The sequence below is a fragment of the Camellia sinensis genome, chromosome 10, assembly GCF_055761805.1.
Source record: "Camellia sinensis isolate YWXY chromosome 10, ASM5576180v1, whole genome shotgun sequence".
Taxonomy (NCBI): domain Eukaryota; kingdom Viridiplantae; phylum Streptophyta; class Magnoliopsida; order Ericales; family Theaceae; genus Camellia; species Camellia sinensis.
Genome location: NC_138970.1, coordinates 144262196 through 144284319, shown reverse-complemented (window position 1 = coordinate 144284319; position 22124 = coordinate 144262196). Strand labels below are relative to the sequence as shown.

General features: G+C 34.2%; 1 protein-coding gene across 1 annotated transcript; it reads left to right on the top strand.

The window, feature by feature from the left end:
- Positions 1-5694: 5694 nt before the first annotated feature.
- On the top strand, positions 5695-13259 carry LOC114294219 (fructose-bisphosphate aldolase 3, chloroplastic). Its single transcript, XM_028238339.2, has 6 exons — positions 5695-6089; positions 9680-9949; positions 10077-10186; positions 10315-10405; positions 11528-11797; positions 12714-13259. The coding sequence occupies exons 1-6, from the start codon at positions 5925-5927 to the stop codon at positions 12990-12992; spliced, it is 1185 nt and encodes a 394-aa protein (XP_028094140.1). The 5' UTR covers positions 5695-5924; the 3' UTR covers positions 12993-13259.
- The last annotated feature ends 8865 nt before the right edge of the window (positions 13260-22124 follow it).

The following is a 22124-nucleotide window of genomic DNA, read 5'->3' as shown; positions in this document are numbered from 1 at the left end:
CAAAACAGAAGTTGAAAATCAACTTGGTAAAACCATTAAAATGGTTAGAAGTGATAGGGGTGGTGAATATGATGCACCATTAAATGAATTTTGTGCACAACATGGCATTATTCACCAACCTACAGCCCCTTATTCTCCACAGCAAAATGGAATTGCTGAAAGGAAGAATAGAACCCTAAAAGAAATGATGAATGCTATGTTACTAAGTTCAGGTTTACCACAGAACTTGTGGGGGGAAGCAATATTGTCTGCTAATTATGTTCTTAATAGAATACCCCACAAGAAAACCAACAGCACTCCTTATGAATTGTGGAAAGGTCGACCGCCTTCCTACAAATACTTAAAAGTGTGGGGGTGTTTGGCAAAAGTTGAAGTTCCTGTTCCTAAAAAGACTAAGATTGGACCAAAAACAGTAGACTGTGTGTTTATTGGTTATGCTCAGAATAGTAGTGCATATCGGTTTCTGACTTATAAATCAGAAATACCTGATATAAATGTGAACACTATTATAGAGTCAAGGAATGCTGTGTTTTTTGAACATGTCTTTCCTTACAAGAAAGGACAGGAATTAAGTTCACAGAAAAGAACTTATGATTGTACACAAAGTCAAGAGACTAATGACAATCAAACACAAGAGACTAGTAATAGTCTCGACCAACAGGATTTAACTAATGATGAACCAAGACGAAGTAAGAGAGCGAGAACATCAAAATCCTTTGGTCCAGATTTTCTGACATACTTGTTAGAAAATGAACCTCAAAGCTTTAAGGCAGCAATGACAGATCCTGAAGCACCTTTGTGGAAAGAGTCTGTTAATAATGAAATTGAATTCATTATGCAAAATCATACTTGGGAATTGGTGGATCTTCCACCAGGTTCTAAACCTCTTGGATATAAATGGATATTCAAGAGAAAAATGAAAGCAGATGGTTCAATTGACAAGTATAAAGCAAGACTTGTTGTTAAAGGTTACAGACAAAAAGAAGGTCTGGACTATTTTGACACATATTCCCCTGTGACAAGAATAACATCCATTCGCATGCTTATTTCTATAGCAGCGTTGTTTAATTTAGAAATACATCAAATGGATGTTAAGACAGCTTTCTTAAACGGTGATCTAAATGAAGAGATCTATATGGAACAACCCGAAGGGTTTGTAATGTCAGGGCAAGAAAAGAAAGTTTGTCGACTTGTAAAATCCCTTTATGGATTAAAACAAGCACCTAAGCAATGGCATGAAAAATTTGATCATGCAATGCTTACTAATGGGTTTAAGATAAACGAATGTGACAAATGCGTCTATGTTAAAAACACTGACCAAGGATATGTCATAGTTTGTCTTTATGTGGATGACATGCTTATCATTGGAAGCAGTCAAAACATGATCAAATCAACTAAGCAGATGCTTAACAAAAGATTTGATATGAAAGATATGGGGGTCGCAGATATTATATTAGGAATGAAAATTACTAAAACATCTGACGGATATGCATTATCTCAATCTCATTATATTGAGAAAATTCTTGATAAATTTATCAAGGATGATTTGAATTTAGCTAGAACACCTGTAGACATCAGTCTTTATTTATCGAAAAATAAAGGTGATGCAGTGTCTCAGTTAAAATACTCTCAAATCATTGGAAGCCTAATGTACCTAATGAATTGTACTCGTCCTGATATAGCTTATGCTATCAGTAAATTGAGTAGGTACACTAGTAACCCTGGAGAAGACCATTGGAAAGCGATCATTCGGGTTCTTAGATATCTAAGATTTACCCGTGATCATGGTTTGAACTTTACTCGATATCCAGCAGTACTTGAAGGTTATTGTGATGCCAATTGGATATCGGATACTAAAGATTCAAAATCCACTAGTGGATATGTCTTTACTCTAGGAGGCGCTGTTGTTTCTTGGAAGTCCACGAAACAAACTTGCATCGCACGATCCACAATGGAATCTGAGTTCATTGCTTTAGACAAAGCAAACAGAATGGCTTCGTCACTTCTTAGAAGACATTCCAATGTGGCCAAAACCTGTGCCAGCTATTTGCATTCATTGTGATAGTCAATCTGCAATAGGCAGGGCACAGAATCATATGTATAATGGTAAGTCACGACATATTCGTCGTCGACATAATACCGTAAGGCAATTGTTGTCAAACGGAATAATCTCAATAGATTATATAAAATCTAAAGAGAATATTGCGGATCCGTTAACAAAAGGTTTGACAAAAGAACTAGTGTATAGTTCAGCGAAGGGGATGGGATTAAAGCCTATTACATAAGAGTCGTCATAATGGTAACCCTACTTATATGACTGGAGATCCCAAGAACTAAGTTCAAAGGGACAACTAAGTTATGTATGGCTCACCAGAAATCACCAAGGGATTAAAAATTCCCTATCCATTCCTATGGTGAGTGTGATATCTGCAACATATGTTGTATGCAGGGGTATAAGGATAAGCTTTGCTTTTAATGATTACTTATATCTTGATTATGGTATAAAATCAAGACGAGTATAAGGAGATACTCACAATAAGAATCACCTATATGAGTGTTGAACTGGGGCCGTTTCTATGAGAATGAAAAGGCTAAATTCTCTAGAAACACTTATGAAAAACTAGGCGCGTTCAAGGCCAAAATGAACACAACAGTGAGAACCACGATGTGTTAGAAGATATTTTGTGTGAAATCTATTGTCTTGGCTTACACAAACGGCTGAACAATTCAAGGCATCGCGTCCATTGGTTAGCCAGTAAGTCCGATAGGTTATCACTAGGGAAGGTTCAATGCCGAAAACTACCTATCCTGATGCAAGATATTTTCAACTTATACTCTTTCGTTAAAGTCTGCATATTGTTGCATTTCCGTTGTCATCAAATTCCATTCATGTGGGGGATTGTTGGAAATGGTAGAAAAATTCTGGGTAAAACCAGAATTTTTTCTCAAGTTTGGTCTATTTTTTAGGTGGGCCCCGAGTGTTGATTTACTCGGGTCAAAGTGGTAACGCGTTCTATGCCGCGTTGTGATTCACGTGGTATATTTGGTTGCTCAAAACCATTACCGAGTGAATGGGAAATTGAAGCCAAAGTGTGCTCCATGGAAATGGAGTTTTGGTGGAAATTCCTTAAGGTTGTACATTGGCTTGTCCCACATTGATTTGGTGGGAAGTTTTGAAAGGGTTTATAAGGATTGGGTGAGATACTTGGGGTGTGCCCCAAGGGGTACCCAAGTGTTTTAGAGGGAGAGGTTATGGGCAAAATGGACTAGACCCATTGGACCCAAAAATCACTACACGCGCTGGGCTTCTAATCTTTTTGGGCCAAAAACATTTGAATTTAATTTTATTTTTTGGTAAAATAAAATCCAGAATTCAAATTAAACTGATTTGGATTTTCTGTACATCCAAACAGGGCCCTTCCCGTTTTCAAACAGAAATAAACTAGTTTGGAATTAGTGCACACCCAAACAGGGCCCTTCCCGTTTTTGCTATCTGTTTGAATTGTTAACAGATTCAAATCTGTTTGAATTCAAAACCAACAGGTATCATACCTGTTCAATTTAAAACCAAGAGCCACCTTTACATCTATAAATAGGACCACCCTAGTTTGATGTTATTAATTCAGAAATTTCGTATTTCACCTCTGCTAATTATATTCTTCATCCTGCTGCATTTTATTTTTGAAAGAAATAGAGTAAACACTTTGTGTGTTCGACGAACGATTAAATTGTAGTGCTGCTTTTATTCATTGATAAGATCATTTTATCCTGGGAGATAGACGTCCAAATTCTGAAAGCACCGTGGAGAGGACGAATCTGTCTTAAGGACACAGTGTTAAACACTAGACTTGATCAGAAAAAGTTATTCAGATAAATTAACCAAGTAAGTTGTTTAATTTTATTCTGTTTTTATTTGTTTATTTAATCAGATTTTATTTTTTTGTTTTTGTAACAAAATAAAATCTGTGGTTTTATTATTTATTTATTATTTAGAGTTTGATTTTTGTAATCAAACAAATTCTCTCATTTTCTTTATTTCTTTATGTTCTTGTTGTTGTTTTGTACACAACAGAATTTAATCTATTTAAATACAGTGAAGATTGTCCAACACTGTATTCGTGATGTTAAAGGGGTGCGAGGCTGAAAAGCGGGACAAAAGAGGAGTAAGGAAAGGTGGGTCAAGATAGGCAGGGGGTGGCTGCAGGAGGCGATAGAGAATGAGAGGGGTCAACAAGAGGCAATGTTGAGGGAGAATGGGTTGAATTGCCAGTAAGGTTTGGCGTCGGAGGTGATGGAAATGACAGAAGGGCTCGTCGGGGATGGAAATGTGGGTCACTAAAGACAGTTGCAATGATGGTGGCTGGTAGAGACGGTGGGAAAATGTGGGTATGCTGAGACATTAGGGTTAAGATTTTGAAGGATTTTTTAGTAATTTTAAAAAGGGAAAAAGTGTAATAATATATATATATATTTAAATTTGGGTGCAATGAACTCTTTTTGTTGGGTAAATAAATTTTTTCATGAATAAATGTCCAAAAAAATTTGAATAAATTACATTTTGCACTCGTACACTTTGTACTAAATCTCACTTTGACCTCTATACATGAAATTATGACAATCAACTCCCTATATTTCTGGTCAAATCATGCTTTGGTCCTTATACATGAAATCGTGACAGTCAACTTTATACACTTTTTCTCAAATTCCACTTTGGTTCCTATACAAGTGTCAATGTCAATATCCCTCTTCTGTTATTTCATTTTTAAATCTTTAACAAAATCCAGTAATGTAACAAAAATGTGACTACGAAATGAGGGTGAGAGAGAAAAATCATCTACGTTTCCCACCAATACACTTTGGAGTGTTTTGGGAAGTTGGTAAAAAGCTGAATTTTTGACTTTTTTGGTAGGGTCCTTTTGGATAAAAAAATTGACTTTTTTGGTTAAAAAAGCTAAAAAGCCAAAAAGTTGGCTTTTTTGGTGTGTTCCAAAAAGAAGCCTTTATACTACTTGATAAGCACGTGAGAATTATATAATACTACATATGGTAAAAATTAAGACGAAAAGTAAGAAAGTAGAGCTTTTGAATAGACAGAAGACTGTATTATCGTAATAAATAAAATTTCATGATTCAAATTTATGCAAAATCTTAATTCATCTTCTTAATTGTTCACAATCTGCATTTTATTTTAGTCTAATACAGTCATATTTTGATGCAAATTTTGAAATAAAGTGTGTATTGATGAAAAATATAAATGATTTTTCCTTTTTACGCTCATATCGTAGTCATATTATTATCACATGATTAGATTCTATTAAATATTTAAATAATTGAGTAATAGAAAAGGGAACCAAAATGAAATTTAACTAAAAGTATGAGGATTGACTATTATAATTTTATGTGTAAAAATTAAAGTAATATTTGGCTAAAAATATAAAAATTGACAAAATAAGATTTAATGCAAAACACAATAGTACAAAGGAAAATGTCTGAGGGTCATAATTTTTGTGACCACAATGGCTCAAAATTGTCAAAACGACATCATTTTAGGTGCAAAACATGTCAAAACGACATCATTTTAACAGTTTTAAGCCATTATAACCACAAAAATTGTAACCCTCCAACATTACAAAATGTAATTTACTCATTCTATTCGGTAGTTCCGCGTGTTGGATGTCGTATGCTTATTAATTTGTTATAGTGCGGACCCTACGAGAAAGCGCCCAAAAACAAAAACCTGTTTTGTTTGGCCTGCCTCTACAAATATATTGATCTCCTTCCTTGTGACACAACACCATTGGAGAGAGAGAGAGAGCGAGCAAAAAAAAGTCACACACAACAGAAGAGGGAGAGAGAGAGAGAAAGAGAGAGAGAGAGCTCCCGATCGATCAGTTGCCATTGTCGTAGGTAGTATATTGGTAGACATGGCGTGTTCGAGTTTAGTGAAGTTAAACGCATCGTCCTCACAGTGGATCGGTCAACAATCCTTCAATCAACGCCCTGGATCGTCCTCCTCCTGCCGATTCGCCACTCGCCGTGTCTCCGTCATCCGCGCCGGATCTTACTCCGACGAACTTGTCAAAACCGCCGTGAGCCCTCTATACCTGCATACAAACATACATATCCATCTGTCTATCTATCTACTATATTTTATCTGCGCATCGCTGTGCTGTAGTACTAGAATTTTGATTTTTCAACTATTTTATTGTAATTTGTGTTTGTATGAGTGGACCGTTGTTTTTGTTTTTTAATGGTTTGATTTAATTATTGGAAGTTGTGAAATGAAACTGTTTAATCTTTCTTTTTATTTATTTATTTATTTATTGTCGTAATTAGTTTTTTTTTTTCCCCCAGTTGTGTCAAATTAAAAAAAAGGGAAAAAAAAAAAAAAAACTAAATGTAGATGGAAGAAAAAAACTGAAGAAATGAGAATTTGAAATAAAACAAAAGATAAATTACACTGACCTCTTGAGATTTGGAGAAAATAATTTAAATTCTACAGTTTTTGACATAATTACATTGAACTCTCACGTTTTAATTTGCAGAGCCCCCCTTTTCATCCATAAATTTATAGTTATACGGATAAAAATGATGTTGCCATCTTTGGTATATGAAAATGTATATTTTACAGTATCTATTTTTGTATTTTGACACAATTTGCATTGGTTTCGGTCCATTTTACCTTACTAAAAAGAAAGATAAGTGTAATTATGCCAAAATTGTGGGGGCTTACTATATATATATATATTTTTTTTTTTAAAAATTTCAAGGGAGGTGTAATTTACCCTAGAAAAAAAACAGGGAAGCTGCATAGGGGCAATTGGGGCATGAAAAAGTGTGACATAGCTTTAAATGAGCCTGCAAACCCAAAGAGTTGTTTCCATATAACGTTTTTTTGTAACTGGGAAAGTAGAATAAAGCATAGGCATTTCCCCTATCATTATAATTTTTTGGAAGGTAGTGATCTCGGCTTCCTACAGAAACTTATGGTGAATATTTGGCAAAGACTTTTCTTCATCTATACCCTTCTGTTGCGAACCCAAAGTGAAGCTGGGTTAGGCCTTTTTCTATTTCAAAATTTCCTTAGAAAAGTAATTTTTATGCAGTTTAAATTAATTTTGTTTTAATTAGCTGCAAGTGCTAATGTGTAAACCAAGTTAACTAACATTTCTTGAATCAAAGAACTGGTTCAATTTTCAGTTTCAAAATTCCATGATTGTATGCTCTCTCTGTCATGCTGGTTACGAAGATGATGATACGTTCTCGCACACCTCTTTCTTTGCAACTAACTGTATTGTTTCTTTGATACACATAGTTCCTCCTGTCATGTTTTTAATTTCCCAGAAGATTAAAAATTAAAAATTTAATTGAGAGGCAAATATTGCATTTGTGGAGTGTGTGCCATACTTCTCTTAAGAAAGAAAAGACTTTCACAACATCTCTATAATTTGGAGTTGGTATGGAATTGATTCAATTATATGTATTAATTAGGGTGAATTACACTAATAATCCCTATAGTTTAAGGTTTGTGTCACTTTGATTCTTGACTTTTCAATTGTGACACATTTGACTCTAAATTTTGAATTTTGTTCCAAATAAGGACAATTGAAAATATCATTAGATTTTTCAAGGGTAAAATCGTCAATTTGATAAAAAAAAATAAACTAATTTGACAAAAATAAATGTCAAACAAATATTTTTGTATTTTTAAAAATTATTTCTACCTACTAAAAATAAAATTATGTAAAATTAAGAAATCTTTTAGACATTTAATTATTTTTTTTACCAAATTAATTTATATTATGTGTTTGGATGATATGATCATGTAAAATTAATTTTAAAAAATTAATCATGTAATTTTTATCAATTTTACATAATTTTATCATTGGTGGATAAAAATAATTTTTAAAAAATTAAAAATATTTTTTTGATATTTATTTTTGTCAAATTAGTTTATATTTTATTAAATTGGCGATTTTGCCCTTGAAATTAAACAATGGTATCTTCAATTGTCCTTATTTGGAACAAAATTCAAAATTCAGGGTCAAATGTGTCACAATTGAAAAGTCCGGGACCAAAGTGACACGAGTCCCAAACTATAGGGACTATTTGTGTAATTTGCCCTATTAATTATGTCATAATATTTAGTTGAAGTGTGGGATTTTATGTCGTAATTTTAAGCCCGTATTTGCATTTGAGTTTAATTGTGTTGTAATTTCATTTCTATGTAAATGTTGAAGTGTCTGGGGTAGCTTTTTTGAAGCTAAAAGTTGACAATAAGAAAACAAAAGCTAAAAGCTCCCTTCCCCAGCTTCCAGAAAATTAATTTTTTTTTATCTTATCTAAGCTATTTTTTACTCATAGCTATAAGCAAAAGTTGCATTAAACAATTTGAGACAAACACTCAAAATAAAAAAGCTATAAATAGTTCCAAAAACTACACCAAATAGAGCCTATATGTAGATATACACGCGATTATACAAGAGTGAAGTGGGAAGGAAGAATCGAAGCAACTGACATGTGGTTACCAGAGTAGTTATACAATGGAGCAAATGCTGAGAGAGGGAATTGAAACTATAGAATAGAGCAAAGAACTCTGGCATGAAAATCAGTAGACCATTGGTGGGTGATTTGGTTTTCTTGGCCCATAGAGAGATGGAGACCATGATGGGGAGAGGGGGGGTTGGTGGTTGTGGTGTGTGCGCACATGTGTGTGTGTGTGTGTGTGTGTGTGTGAGAGAGAGAGAGAGAGAGAGAGAGGTAGTCGTGATTGAATGCAAGGTTGGTGTTGGTCATGGTTGATGGAGGCAATGATTGGAAGGTGGTGTCACCAGAGGTGGAAGATAATGGGTAGAGGTGCGAAGAAGCCTTTCCTTGTCCAATTTTTAAGGTTCTTACCAAATTACCAACAAATGAACCTGCTGATCTTGGGAAACAAACATGGGTTGGTATGCGAATGGTTCTAGTGGTGGGTATTGGTGGTGCTAGTAGTTGGAATTAATGGGTGGGTTGGGATTGGAAGTGGGATTTGAGTGGTTGTGGTGGGCATTGTGTGGTGTTGGTCAAAATTAGGGTATAGAGGGAGATGAAAGAAAGGGAGAATGGAGAGAGGGAGGTGGCAGTGATGGCTGTGGGGTGAGAAAGATGAGAGTAGGAGAAAAGCAAGTGAGAGATTGGAAGAAGAGAAGGTGCACAGAGATTGTGAGTGTAATTTTTTTAAGTTATGTCGGATAAGAAAGTCATTATTTTCGGTCAACTGTAAAAATATATTTGAATTATTAATATATGTAATTATGCACATAATATCAAAGGGTAGTAATTTCATCTCATCTATTAACTCCATTTGCATGTTAGTCTTGACTGTAAAAATGCAAGATTTTTTATTTTATATCATTATAACTATAAAATATTTCACATTTTTAGTTTATACCACTATAACTATAAAAATAATATTAATAACATTTTAATTGATAATATTATATCTTATATTAATAAATAAATAAAATATATCTATAGCGTTATATGGTTTGCGATCGAGAATATTGTTTTAGATTATGGTATTTCCACTTTCTTTGGATGCTTGCTAGCCTATTTAACTGTGACACAATTTGTGTATTCGTGAGTATGAATTTGCAAATATGGTGCTTATTTGCCATTGGTTTCTTTGTTGATGGTTTAGAAATCTATCGCATCTCCTGGTCATGGTATCCTTGCCATTGATGAATCAAATGCCACCTGTGGGAAGAGGTTAGCATCCATTGGACTGGACAATACGGAAGTCAACCGACAGGCTTACAGACAGCTTTTGCTGACCACTCCTGGCCTGGGTGAATATATTTCTGGTGCTATTCTCTTTGAGGAGACACTTTACCAGTCAACAACAGATGGGAAGAAGTTTGTGGATTGCCTGCGTGATGAGAATATCGTACCTGGTATCAAAGTTGATAAGGTATACTTTCAATTATGTGTAATCATTTTGCAATATTATGTCTTGTTGCTAACCCTTTTTCTTTTGCATATCCTTGTCTTGTTATTAATTTAACTCTCTCCTTTTTTTTTTCCACACATGTTTCTAGGGTTTGGTTCCTCTACCAGGATCCAACAATGAATCTTGGTGCCAGGGATTAGATGGATTGGCTTCTAGATCTGCTGAGTATTACAAACAAGGCGCTCGCTTCGCAAAGTGGTAAGCTATTTTACATTTTTGTAAACTGGCTTCTTCTGATGCTTATGTGAAACTTTCTGGCTGAAAGCTGGCATGGAAAAGGAAATATCACATCTTGTACTTTGTTTGCATCTGTATGAAATTTGTAGGCGCACAGTTGTCAGCATTCCTTGTGGTCCTTCTGCTTTGGCTGTGAAAGAAGCTGCATGGGGACTTGCACGCTATGCTGGCATTTCTCAGGTACTTTTTAAATTTTGTTTAATTTATTTATTTTTGTTTTTTCTGAAGATGCTAGCCCTTGTCTGGTGGGGTAATAATAGATAATAGCATTTTCTCTAAATGTTTTTAATTGGGTTTTTCTGTGTCTAAAGTAAACAGCGGACGGAAACTGTTGATTTAGCTTCGCAGCATAAATGCATTAGGGTAAAGTTATTAAATAATAAATTTAAGAATTAATTATTTATAACTTAGATTCACTAGTAACCCTTTAGACAGTTTGTTTATCATTTTGAGGTGTCAATGGATTCAAGATGATGGTAAAAGTAATTGATTGGTCTAAGGCAGGCATCATATTCTATATGAACTTCACTTTCAATAGTCATGGAGCCTTTTTTTTTCTTGTCAAAAACTTTTAGTAAGTTATAATATGGCTCTGAGTTTACAAAAGCGTGATAAAATTTTGTAAATTTTGAGGTCGTTGATGGGTAATGTCAAATCATATATTTTGGTCAGAAATTCACCATGTTGTGCTTAAGTTTTTTTCTAGTATAATTCTTCTTACTTTTTTTTCTCCTTTTTTCCCTCTACTTTTTCAGTATCTCAGCTTTAATAGGTTCATAGAAGTTCTGCAAGAATATTGCCATGTATTTGTGCCATTTAGAATCATATACGGATTAGAACTGAAGTAGAGCACAGAGACAATTGTTTGTGCAATACAATTTTTTCCACTCTTTTGATTCATGCTTTATTGCGTGTTTTTGTGTTTTTTGTTTTCCAAAATTTTGATAACAGAAAACATAAACATGTTTACACTTGTTTTTTATTTTGATTTTTTTAAAATTGTTTTCAAAATGAGGCTCCGCAATAAAACACAAAAAAGGTGTTTCACTTGTTACCAAAACATGAAAAACACGTGTACCCCAAAAAAACACAGATGAACTCAATTTCACTACCAATCCTCTTTGGGGGGAAGAAGAAAAAAAAAAGAAAGAGGGAAAATATGTTTTATGTTCTCTAAAACAAAAGACAGGAAACGTGTAACGCTACCAAGTGAGCCTTTATTGTTATTTATTTATTTTTTATTATATATATGGTGCATTAATCTCTACAATCTTTTCTTCATTGTTGTGATTTCTTGTGCAGGACAATGGTCTCATGCCAATTGTGGAACCTGAGATTCTTCTTGATGGGGATCACCCTATTGAGAGGACACTTGAGGTGGCTGAGCGTGTTTGGGCAGAAGTCTTCTACTACTTGGCAGAGAACAATGTTATGTTTGAAGGTATCCTACTTAAGCCCAGCATGGTAACCCCAGGGGCTGAGCACAAAGAGAAAGCTTCTCCGGATACCATTGCCAAATACACGCTCACTATGCTTAAGAGGAGAGTGCCTCCTGCAGTTCCAGGAATCATGGTACACATGTTTAAACCTGTTCCTGATAAATATACATGCTTACAGTGTAGTTTAAATATTAGTGAGTTGTTATTCTCAATAATATTACCAAATAGGGTTAATTTCACTTTTATCCCCTTAACTATCTGTCATTTTTTTCTTCTATATTTTTTAAACTATTAATTTCATCTATTTAGCCCCTATAGTAAAGTTTTTAATTGCAGCTTATTTAGTCCAATTGGAGACAGTCGTCCATATCAGTAACCATTAGTCCTAATTTGATGGGCAAAAAAGTTATTTTAAAATTCAAACAACTTAAATCATATAACCAGATACTTATTATTATTTTTATTTATTATTTTGAAATGAGAGCTGTAGAATAAGATGGATGTCTGGTTGTAGGGTGTGAGTTGCCTAATACAATGCGAGTAATAAGATTGGTGTTTGGTTATATGAGTTATGTTGTCTAAACTGTAAAAATACTTTTTGCCCATTCATCATTACTGGTTTATAGACTAGTTGTCTCGAATTGAACCGTATTAACTGAAATTAAAAAATTTAGGGATTAAATAAATGAAATTGATAGTTTGAGGATGCAGGAGATAAAGTGACGATAGTTTAGTGAGATAAAATGACATTAACCCAATTGACTAAATTATCTTTCCAATTTGTTCTGCTTAACCAATATGATTTTACGAACAAAACAAGCTTGACTTGAAACAATTTTAGCCTGAAGTGTAGCTAAGATCATGTAAATTCAAAGTGGTTTCGTTTGGAACAAAAATAGTAATTAAAGTTGTCCCTTTGGATCTTATATCTAGGCAATAGATGATTCCATTTATAGATTGGTAAACTTATTCTTTCACCTGAGATCAAATACGATCTTCACTTTACTATTGTGTTCTAAGTACAATGTTCTTGTTTGTTTAATTTGTAGTTCTTGTCGGGAGGACAATCTGAAATGGAAGCAACATTGAACCTAAATGCAATGAACCAAAGTGCCAACCCCTGGCACGTTTCCTTCTCTTATGCACGTGCTTTGCAGAACTCTGTGCTGAAGACCTGGCAAGGAAGTCCCGAGAATGTTGAAGCTGCACAAAAGGCACTTTTGGCGCGTGCAAAAGCAAACTCCCTAGCTCAGCTTGGAAGTTACTCTGCAAATGACGAGAGCGACGAAGCTAAGAAGGGAATGTTTGTTCAGGGCTATACCTACTAAGCCAGTGTTCCGTGTGCGCCTTTGCTGGTCCCTACTAGACTTGGTACTTTCTATTTTTAATTTTTTCCCCGTTATTAGCTGTAAATGCCAAGGAGGCCTACTATTTTTGTTCGTGTCGTGTTTGCTTTTATTTTGCATAATGATTAGCGAGGAAAAAAGATTATTTCAAACTGCAACCCATGAGAAGGTGGGGGGTTAGAGAAAGTGAGAATGTACAAGTTATGTTTTGTAAAATACATTTGGGTTTTAAAACGTTCTTAGAACTCATCGCACTTGTGTAAAACTGAGAAATGCTTGAAAATTTTCGTTGTTGCTTCTTTACTATCCATATTTGTTGGTGATCTTGTTAGTTTCCTGTTATTGCTGCGTATTGGCTGGCTTATATATGGTTTGGCAGTAACATCTTGTTTGAACATTACGACTATTAGCTGGTGCTATAATGTATGCCAAGAGCATCTTCAACTGTTCAATAACTAAATGGTTAGCTACTGTTGTATTTTAACAATTAATAGTGCAATCACAATGTTGTTCCAACTGTGTAAATGTTATTTAAGAATATTTTTATTGTTCTCATAAATGCAAAATAGATTTGCTATATACAGGTCTCATCCTCTCAGGGTGGTCAAATTTTAGGGGTGGTGATGGTGGTGGCTGTGGTGGAAGAGGATGGTGAAGGGGCTGGGAATGTCGAGGGAGGGTGACACAATGGTCGTCAACAAGTAGCCAGGGCAGAGTTGTAGGGTAAAGAGAAGAAAGAGGATTAAGGAAAAAATTTATTTGTTGTTTTTTTTAAAAAAATTATTTTATTAAGTGTTGCTAATAAAAAAATATTTGGGTATTTCTATCTCAATATTTAAGTGGCCTTGGGTTTGAGCCCCTGTGGATGCATCAAACCTTCTTGGGAGAGATCCCCGCCTTCGCGCTTGACCGTACCTCGAAGGATTAGTCCTGGGCAAAAGGTTGGGGATATCTTGGGGAACCAAAAAAAAAAAAAGAAATTTACAATTTTTTTTTCAATCACTTTAATCCTAATTTTATTTTCATCCCTAACCTCAATCTCTTTCCACCCACCTTTCCGCCTTCCATTTCACTTATTCATTGCCCTATTTCTTTCTCTTTTTCCTCTCGTTCTTATCTTTTTTTTCCATCTTCCTTTTGTCTTTCTCGACCTGTGAAGTGTCTCTCACGTGATCTCTTTTTCACACAATCTTTTTTTTTTTCCTTCTTAATCTCTTTCTCATGATTTCTTTCTTTCCTTTCTTTACAAAAGGGTTACTGGGAAGAGTGAGAAGGGAGTGGAGGGAGTGAGAGAAGGGAGTGAAGGGAAGAGGTTGGTAGGGAAATGTTGGAAAGGGACATGGGAAGGGTTGTGGCATGGCAAAGAAGGGCAGACGGTAGTAAAAGGGATATAGAGTGGCAGTTGGCACTAATGTAGAATTAGGATTAGGGTTAAGGTTTGAAAGATTAGGAATTAGGACATGGTTGACATTTTAGTAAAATTGTAATTAAAAAAAAATATGAAGAAAGGTGTATGCCATTAGCATTACTCTATTTTTGTATCTTCCAATCTTTTGTGCTTCTAAGGGGGGTGTTTGGAAAGATGTTTGGGCTAAAATAGTGTACTAAAAGATAAAATAAGTTAAAATAGCTAACAAAACAAAATGTCACATTAAAACATAATCATTTTACTTTTTTTCTCACAACCATCAAATCAACTATAAAAAAACCTAACTATCTTCCTAAACACAATTATTTTAGCCAGGTTAAAATAACAAAAAAGCTAAATAACCAACTAAAATAGCTTACTTTCCAAATGAGACCTAAATGTATCTCAAAATTTTGATTGGACATTCTATTTCTTTGAACACTCAATTTGTGATCTAGTGTAAGTTAAAATTGTCATCTTACTTGCAAACATCTCCACCTAACCACTACTGCCACCTCTAACCCACCTATTCTACTCTTAATTGTCATCCCTTAGCCTATTTTCACATTCCCTCCTAAGTAGCCCATCTACACCTTCTCCCATCCCGACCCCTCTCTCTCTTGTAGCAAAGCCCCCAACTCAATCACCCTTTTTCATTGTGAACCCTTTATTTTTGTCACAAACCCTTTTTTCTCTAGTCTCTTTTTCCTATCGCGAGCCCCTTTTTCCATCGCAATATTTGATAGAGAAAGAGATAGAAATAAAATAAATTTAGGTTTTCAAACCTATGGTTTAGGGAAGAAGAAGAAGAAGTGGGGCTAGGTCATGGTGGTGGCTTGCGGTGGTAACTTTATAGAAAGTGAGAAGGGTATGATTGTCGAAGAAATGAGAGTTACAAAGAGATTTTTTTACATTTTTTCCTCTTTCACCTCCCAACCGGAGATAGATTTGCCACTTCTCCGCCGCCTTTCACCGTTTCGTGCCACCACAACTACAACACCAACGGATCTGCCGCCCATCGCCTCTTCTCGCTATTGACACCACCACCACCACGCCGTGGCCATCCTTCCACCAAATCTGATCTTTCTTTCCCAGATCTTTGTTTTGGTTTTTTTTTTTTTTTCTTTTTTTTCAGTTTGTTTGGGCTCCATGGATGTGATTTTGGTAGCTTACCCTCTCTGGAGTGAAGCTTTTGTGGTATCTTCGACTAGCTCTAGTGTTGATCTCTTATGATCGCTTATGCTTTGCAGTACAGGTTAGGATTGTCACACCCCAAATCCGGGCATGACCGGCCGTGGCCCACAGGGACTTAGCCCAAGGCACACGTAAGCCTAAACACGAATCCAATTACATTGAACAACTGAACAATAGTCCAATAATAAATAACCAAAACTCAATCCAGACATGTCACAATTATAAACGGCAAAATCAACCGTAATAAAAAAACCATCCAAACTTATGGGATATAAACAACCCACATATCAAAAATAATCCTAAATGAACTTCGATAAGAATAAATATAAATATGCACAAACTTGACATAACACTCTAAACTAAAGGAATGCCCTAGAGGTCCATGCAATTGAGTCCCCGCTATGCCATGAGTCCACTCTAAGTCCTTCTAACACCTGGAAGTGATAAAAACTAAGTCAGCTGATAGCTCAGTGAGTAGCAACATGGATAGTAAATACAGTTTTGAAAACAGGGTTCAATTCCAAAATAAGATATATATCACAGAAACTAGATTGGCATACAGTTTGGTAAATACAATCTGTTTCAAAAAGAAGGTTCCACAATTCAACACTTAAAATACTCATGTCTCGCAAGAACATGATAAACGACATTTTCCACTTAAAACAGATTATAACATGAACACCAATAATTTTCTGGGTACCAATAAAAACAAATAATCTGCCACACATTTCTCAGGCTATAAGCCCCGTTGGATCCAATACCGAACTAAGAGTCATCCTCAGGGTGGCACCTGGGCCTTTTCTCAAAGACGATCCGATTGAAGGTCACCTAGTTATTTTTAAAGGTCTGTTCCTTACAATCGTTGAGCACTATAGTCATCACGGCCCAACCCGGATCTGTTCCCTAGTGGCCAGAGTCACCACACACAGTGGAATAATTTCCCTGGACTAAATACACACATGGTCCCAATAATCAATACACATCAGTTTTGCAAAACATGGTGGTTCATCATTATAAACATGAGACCAAAACAAATAGTTTACAGTATGCCAAGTTCACACATGTTTCAGAAATAATTTGATTCAATTGATAATATAATAATTTATCAAAACAGTTTAGTCTTGAAACAACAATTTGATTTTCCAACAATTTAGGGTAGGGGAACATTTATAAAAATATGTAGCATGAAACTACTCACCTGAAATGCAATAATATAATCCTCGAATAGAGTATGAAAGTCCAACTAGTGCCCTGAACCAAGTATAAAAACTACACGTCACTACAAATTTAAAAATACTAAAGAATACGAACTAAGTAACCCCAAACTAAAGCGCACTAACACGGCTCAACCCAACTCACCGTTACTCTTAAATATTACCTAAGTTCATGTTCTTCAAGGTCTAAAATCACCCAAGACATAGGTTCCGATCGAAACTTAACTAAAAATAACTTTAAGATAAAACAGTGTTTTAAACAAATTTTCTCAATCTATTCGCTAACTTTGAAAATTACAAAACCCACTCCACGCTATTCAAAAAATCCCAAAAACCTCCAGATATGATCTATTATATCCTAAGTTTCAAACCCAATTGGTTTAACTTGATTTGCTTATCAAAATAATTATCTACAATTTATTATATCCAAACAGGTTGTTTTCTGCAGCACTTTAAAGAAATTGACGGTTCTCTTAATATACATGAGCAATCAATGCAAGGCCGAAAATGAACGAAACTAGACTCGTAACCGGTTCTAATGACACTAATTTGATAACTTTTGGATTTATACCCAACGAGAACAACACTCCCGAATTTACTATTTCGGACTGGTTTCCTGGACAGATTTGAATACCTCAATTTACATGGATTTCGACTCCCAAAAATTATGAAAAAATTCAGATATGCAATTCAATGTGTAATTGATCTACTGTAAAAATTTCAGATTAAAATTCATCCGTTTGATATGGTTTCTTGATTTTTAAAATTTGTGACTTTGTACAGAATTTTTGGACTGAAAATTACACCCAATCTTTACACATAAATTTAGCTCCTCAAGTTTCTTAATAGGATATCTATATACACAATACATAAACCTACAACCTCTCCATCAATGAACAAAATAATTATAGAATAAGGATGAAGAACAAAAAGAAGAGAAGAAAACCAAGGAGGGCTAACCTTTGATGATCACACACAACACAACACACCCAAAAGTTCTTTGATTGCAACATCTTCTTCTTTTCTTTTTTTTCCCCTTCTCTCTAACCCTCTCCCGTGGCTGCTGTTGTTGCCCTATGTGGTGAACAAATAATAGAGTAGGGTTTGTGTTTATTTTATTTTATACTAGTGGTGGGCAAACATAGGTCAAATAAATAGATAAATATACAAAACATATGCATAAGTTACATGCAACTCAAATGGTAGGAGTCTTATATATTAACCTTGTGAACTCTAGAGTTCAAGTCACCCCCTCCTCTCTCTCTCTTTTTATTTTTATTTTTATAATAAATCTTGTCTCTAAATTAAAGACTTTCACCATAAATTTATTTTAGGTTTAAAATTAATTAAAAGATCCTCCAATAATATTTAATTTGCACCTTAGAATTCACCACCAAAATATTTGAGATTGTAATATTATTATTTAATTATTTACTTAATTTTTATATTCGGTTCTCACAAGGATCGTTTATGATCATATTTTTGATACTATTTTAGCTTTGCTTATGTGTCTCTTTGCTAATTTTTCCTTTGATTAGGGTAAGTTCTATTTGTGTAAGCATGGATTCTTTTGTAAGTGCCATTTTGACTTATCATTAATGGATTTTTCTCCCGTTCAAAAAAAAAAAAAAAGGTATTTCCCTTTTAAATTTTGCACCTTTCATATTATAAAGGGAAAATTCCTATTCACTGTATCAGTGGAACTTTAATTGCAAATTCAAAGAAAACTTTATGATTTTATTTTTTAATATTTATAAAATTTATCACTAATTTAAAAATATTTTTGCAAACTTACATTGAAATGAAATTACCCCTATTATAGGGAAATTTTTTTTAAGATCCCTAATAATAATAATTTAGAGGATAAAGGACACCAAAAAAAATAGTGATGCATCAGGTCCCTCAACAACATGGCACGCGTTTTTAATTATTTTGCGGACCAAAATACCCTTCCCAAAATCAACATAGAAACGAAACTCATTCTGACGTCTGAGTTCCATTCCGAGCATCCAGCATCTTCACGAACAAAAGAATAGCAGAATTAGGGTTTCAATATCATCTTCACCATAGACATTAGAGTTTCGTTATCTTCTGCAAAAATCATTTCTCATTCCTTCATCACAAATTTCTTTGACCCCGTTTTTACAGTTCATCGTCATTTCAATTCATCTTCGTCACGTCGCATCTTCATCTTAGGTCATATCAGCTCGTCATTCAAGTTTCATCCTAACTCTGGTAAGTTTTTCTACAATACAACTAGATTTTCTCTGGAAACACAATTATTTGCATTTTATATTAACCTTCCATAAATTAGGGTTTCAATTTCGTAATAAAAAGCTACCTGAATTTGAAAAAAGTTTTTTTTGTGTGTTTTGAACTTATTCTTGAACATGTTTGTGTGATTTTATCTGTAAATTTCTCTGGCATTTGAATTTCTTTGATTTTTGCTTGATGTATGTTTCTTCTTTCAATTTTCTCTGGCATGTTTATTTTGAAAAAAATAATTTTCTGTGTTTTCATCTTATTCTTGAACGTGTTTCTGTGATTTTGTCTATAAATTTCCCTACTCTGTAAATTTCTCTGTAATATGTATTTTTAATTGGAATGTAAATTTCTCTGTAATATGTATTTTTAATTGGAATGTCTATCTTTCTCTGAAATGTCTATTACTCTCTTGTCTCTGTCTAAGTTTCTCTAGTATTTATAATTTTCTCTGACCACATCACATCACTTTCCTCCCTTGTGTATCTCTATCATGTTTAATTTTATCTGGCATTTTAATATTATGGATTGGAATGAATGTTTCTTCTTTGAATTTTCTCTAACATGTGTATTTTGAAAAAAAAAAAGTTATTTCTCTTTGTTTTGATCTTATTCTTGAACATATTTCTGTGATTTTGTCTATGAATTTCTCTGCTTTGTAAATTTCTCCGGAATATGTATTTTTCTCTGGAATGTCTATTACTCTCTTGCCTCTGTCTAAGTTTCTCTAGTATTTATAATTTTCTCTGACCACATCACATCACTTTCCTCTCTTGTGTGTCTCTATCATGGTTAATTTTCTCTGGTTGTGTATGTAAATTTCTCTGCCATTTTAATATTATGAATTGAAATTTTCTTTGGAATGAAAATTTTCTCAAGAATGTATAATTTTCTCCGGAATGTGTATTTTTCTATGGTATGTTTATTTTGTTCAATTCTTGGTTTCAATGTGGTGTAATTTTTAGTGACATGCTTACATTACCTTGTTTATTTTATCTTGCTAATTGTGGAATGTAAATTTTCTTTGGCTTGTCATGTTTACTTTTCTCTGTCATTCATTTTCTCTAGTATGTTTACTTCTATATGTAATTTTAACAATTATTGAAAATTTCTCTTTCATGTTTATGCTGCTTTGTTGATTTTCTTTGACATTTAATTTTTAATGTCCAATTTTCTCTGGCATATCCAATTTTCTGTAATTTTTCCTTATCTGTAATTTTCTCTAACATCTCCAATTTTCTCTTATCTGTAATTTTCTCCCTTATCTGTAATTTTCTCTGACATGTCCAATTTTCTCTTGCATGTTCAATTTTTTCTGGGATTTAATGTTGACATCTTTATGTTTCAATCATTGTCTAGAAATGGCAAAACTTAAAAGCAACGAAATATCGGAAACACCAAGCAAGAAACAGAAACTTTCTTAGTCTTCTTATGAGCTAAGATAAAAAACCAGCAACAAAACATTAGAAACACCAAGCAAGAAAGAACAACTCTCTCAGTCTTCTTATGATCTAAGATAAAAAAACCAGCAGCTAAACACTGGAAACACCAAGCAAGAAAGAACAACTCTCTCAGTCTTCTTATGATCTAAGATCAAAAATCAGCAGCAAAACACCACAAACTCCTCGCCAAAACACAAAAGTCCAAGGTGATGAAGCAACTAGCATCCAGATGAGTACCCCAACTTCAAAAGACTCGAGCTCAAAGGGGAAAAAACCTGTTAAATTCCACAGAAAGAGAGCTCACTACAGCATTCAATACCGATCCAACCTCTCATATGTTGTCTCCTTTTTTCAAACACTTAAATTCAATTCAAACCAACTTGTAGAGCTTCAAAAGACCCCATTATAGTATTTGATCCAAGCTCTAACCACTGGAAGGATGGATCCAACGAAATCTAGGAAATCTGATGATGATGTAGTTGCAATAATCTAATGTTACAATGAAAAAATAAAAGCATTCACAGTTGGTAAAAAGAACTTGACCTTTACAACAAACGACATGACCTTGATTTTTGGTTTGTAAGGAGGTAAATGAGCCATATCATTAAAATACTCTAAAAGGCCAAAATCCGCATTCCTACGGAGAATATTCCAAAATGACACAAGACTCACTGGTCCTGTTCTTAAAAATGCCTTGGTCAAAGCAATGAAAGGCAAGCAACTAACTGACTTCAAAGATGTAGCAATCATTGTTACATTGTACTTGTGTCTCACCCTATTTTTTGTAACAAGTGGGAATTCAATAGGGTGGGTTTTTATAAAGTATGTGGAACCTCTTGAATCGATGAAACAGTATGATTGGCCAGAAGCAATCACATCAACATTGATTGATTCTATCATAGTATTGCACAAAACTCCAGAAAAAGTTACGGGGTGTGTCATTGCATTGCTGGTAAGTATAATATCCATTCAAATTTGCAGTTATCATACTTACAAATTTGTGCGTTTAGAAAAATTTAATTACTTTAATTTTCATCATAGTATTGGCTATGTGAACATGCAAATATCATTGACTTGAAAGACAGTAACACAACTGACTTCCCAAGATGTGCCAAGTGGAACCTGCAAACCTTGACGAAACAGCTGCAGAAGACAACAGTCCACTCTCTTGCACCTCGACAGGTTAGATTTCTATCATTACTGAAATCTCAATGAAATTCCAAAATTTCTTTGACCACTGCTTTGTTTCTCTCCTTGTGCAATGATTGATTAAGATCAATTTTCTCTGAACTATCAATTTATGTTTTCTTCTTTGGTTACCACTGGTTTATTTCTGCCGTTGTAATCAATTTTCTCTGCAATCCAAATTTCTCTAACCACAATTGTAACACATTAACTTATATAACCTGATTGATTTTCTCTAATATCTGAATTATGTTGGTTGTTTCAAAATTTTCTCTGGCCCATAAAATTGTTTCTCCTTGTGTGTAATTTTCTCTGGCCCATAACTTATGTGCCATGCATCTTTGATAAACACTGTTTATTTCTACCCTTCTAATGAATTTTCTTTGGAATCCAAATTTCTCTGACACAA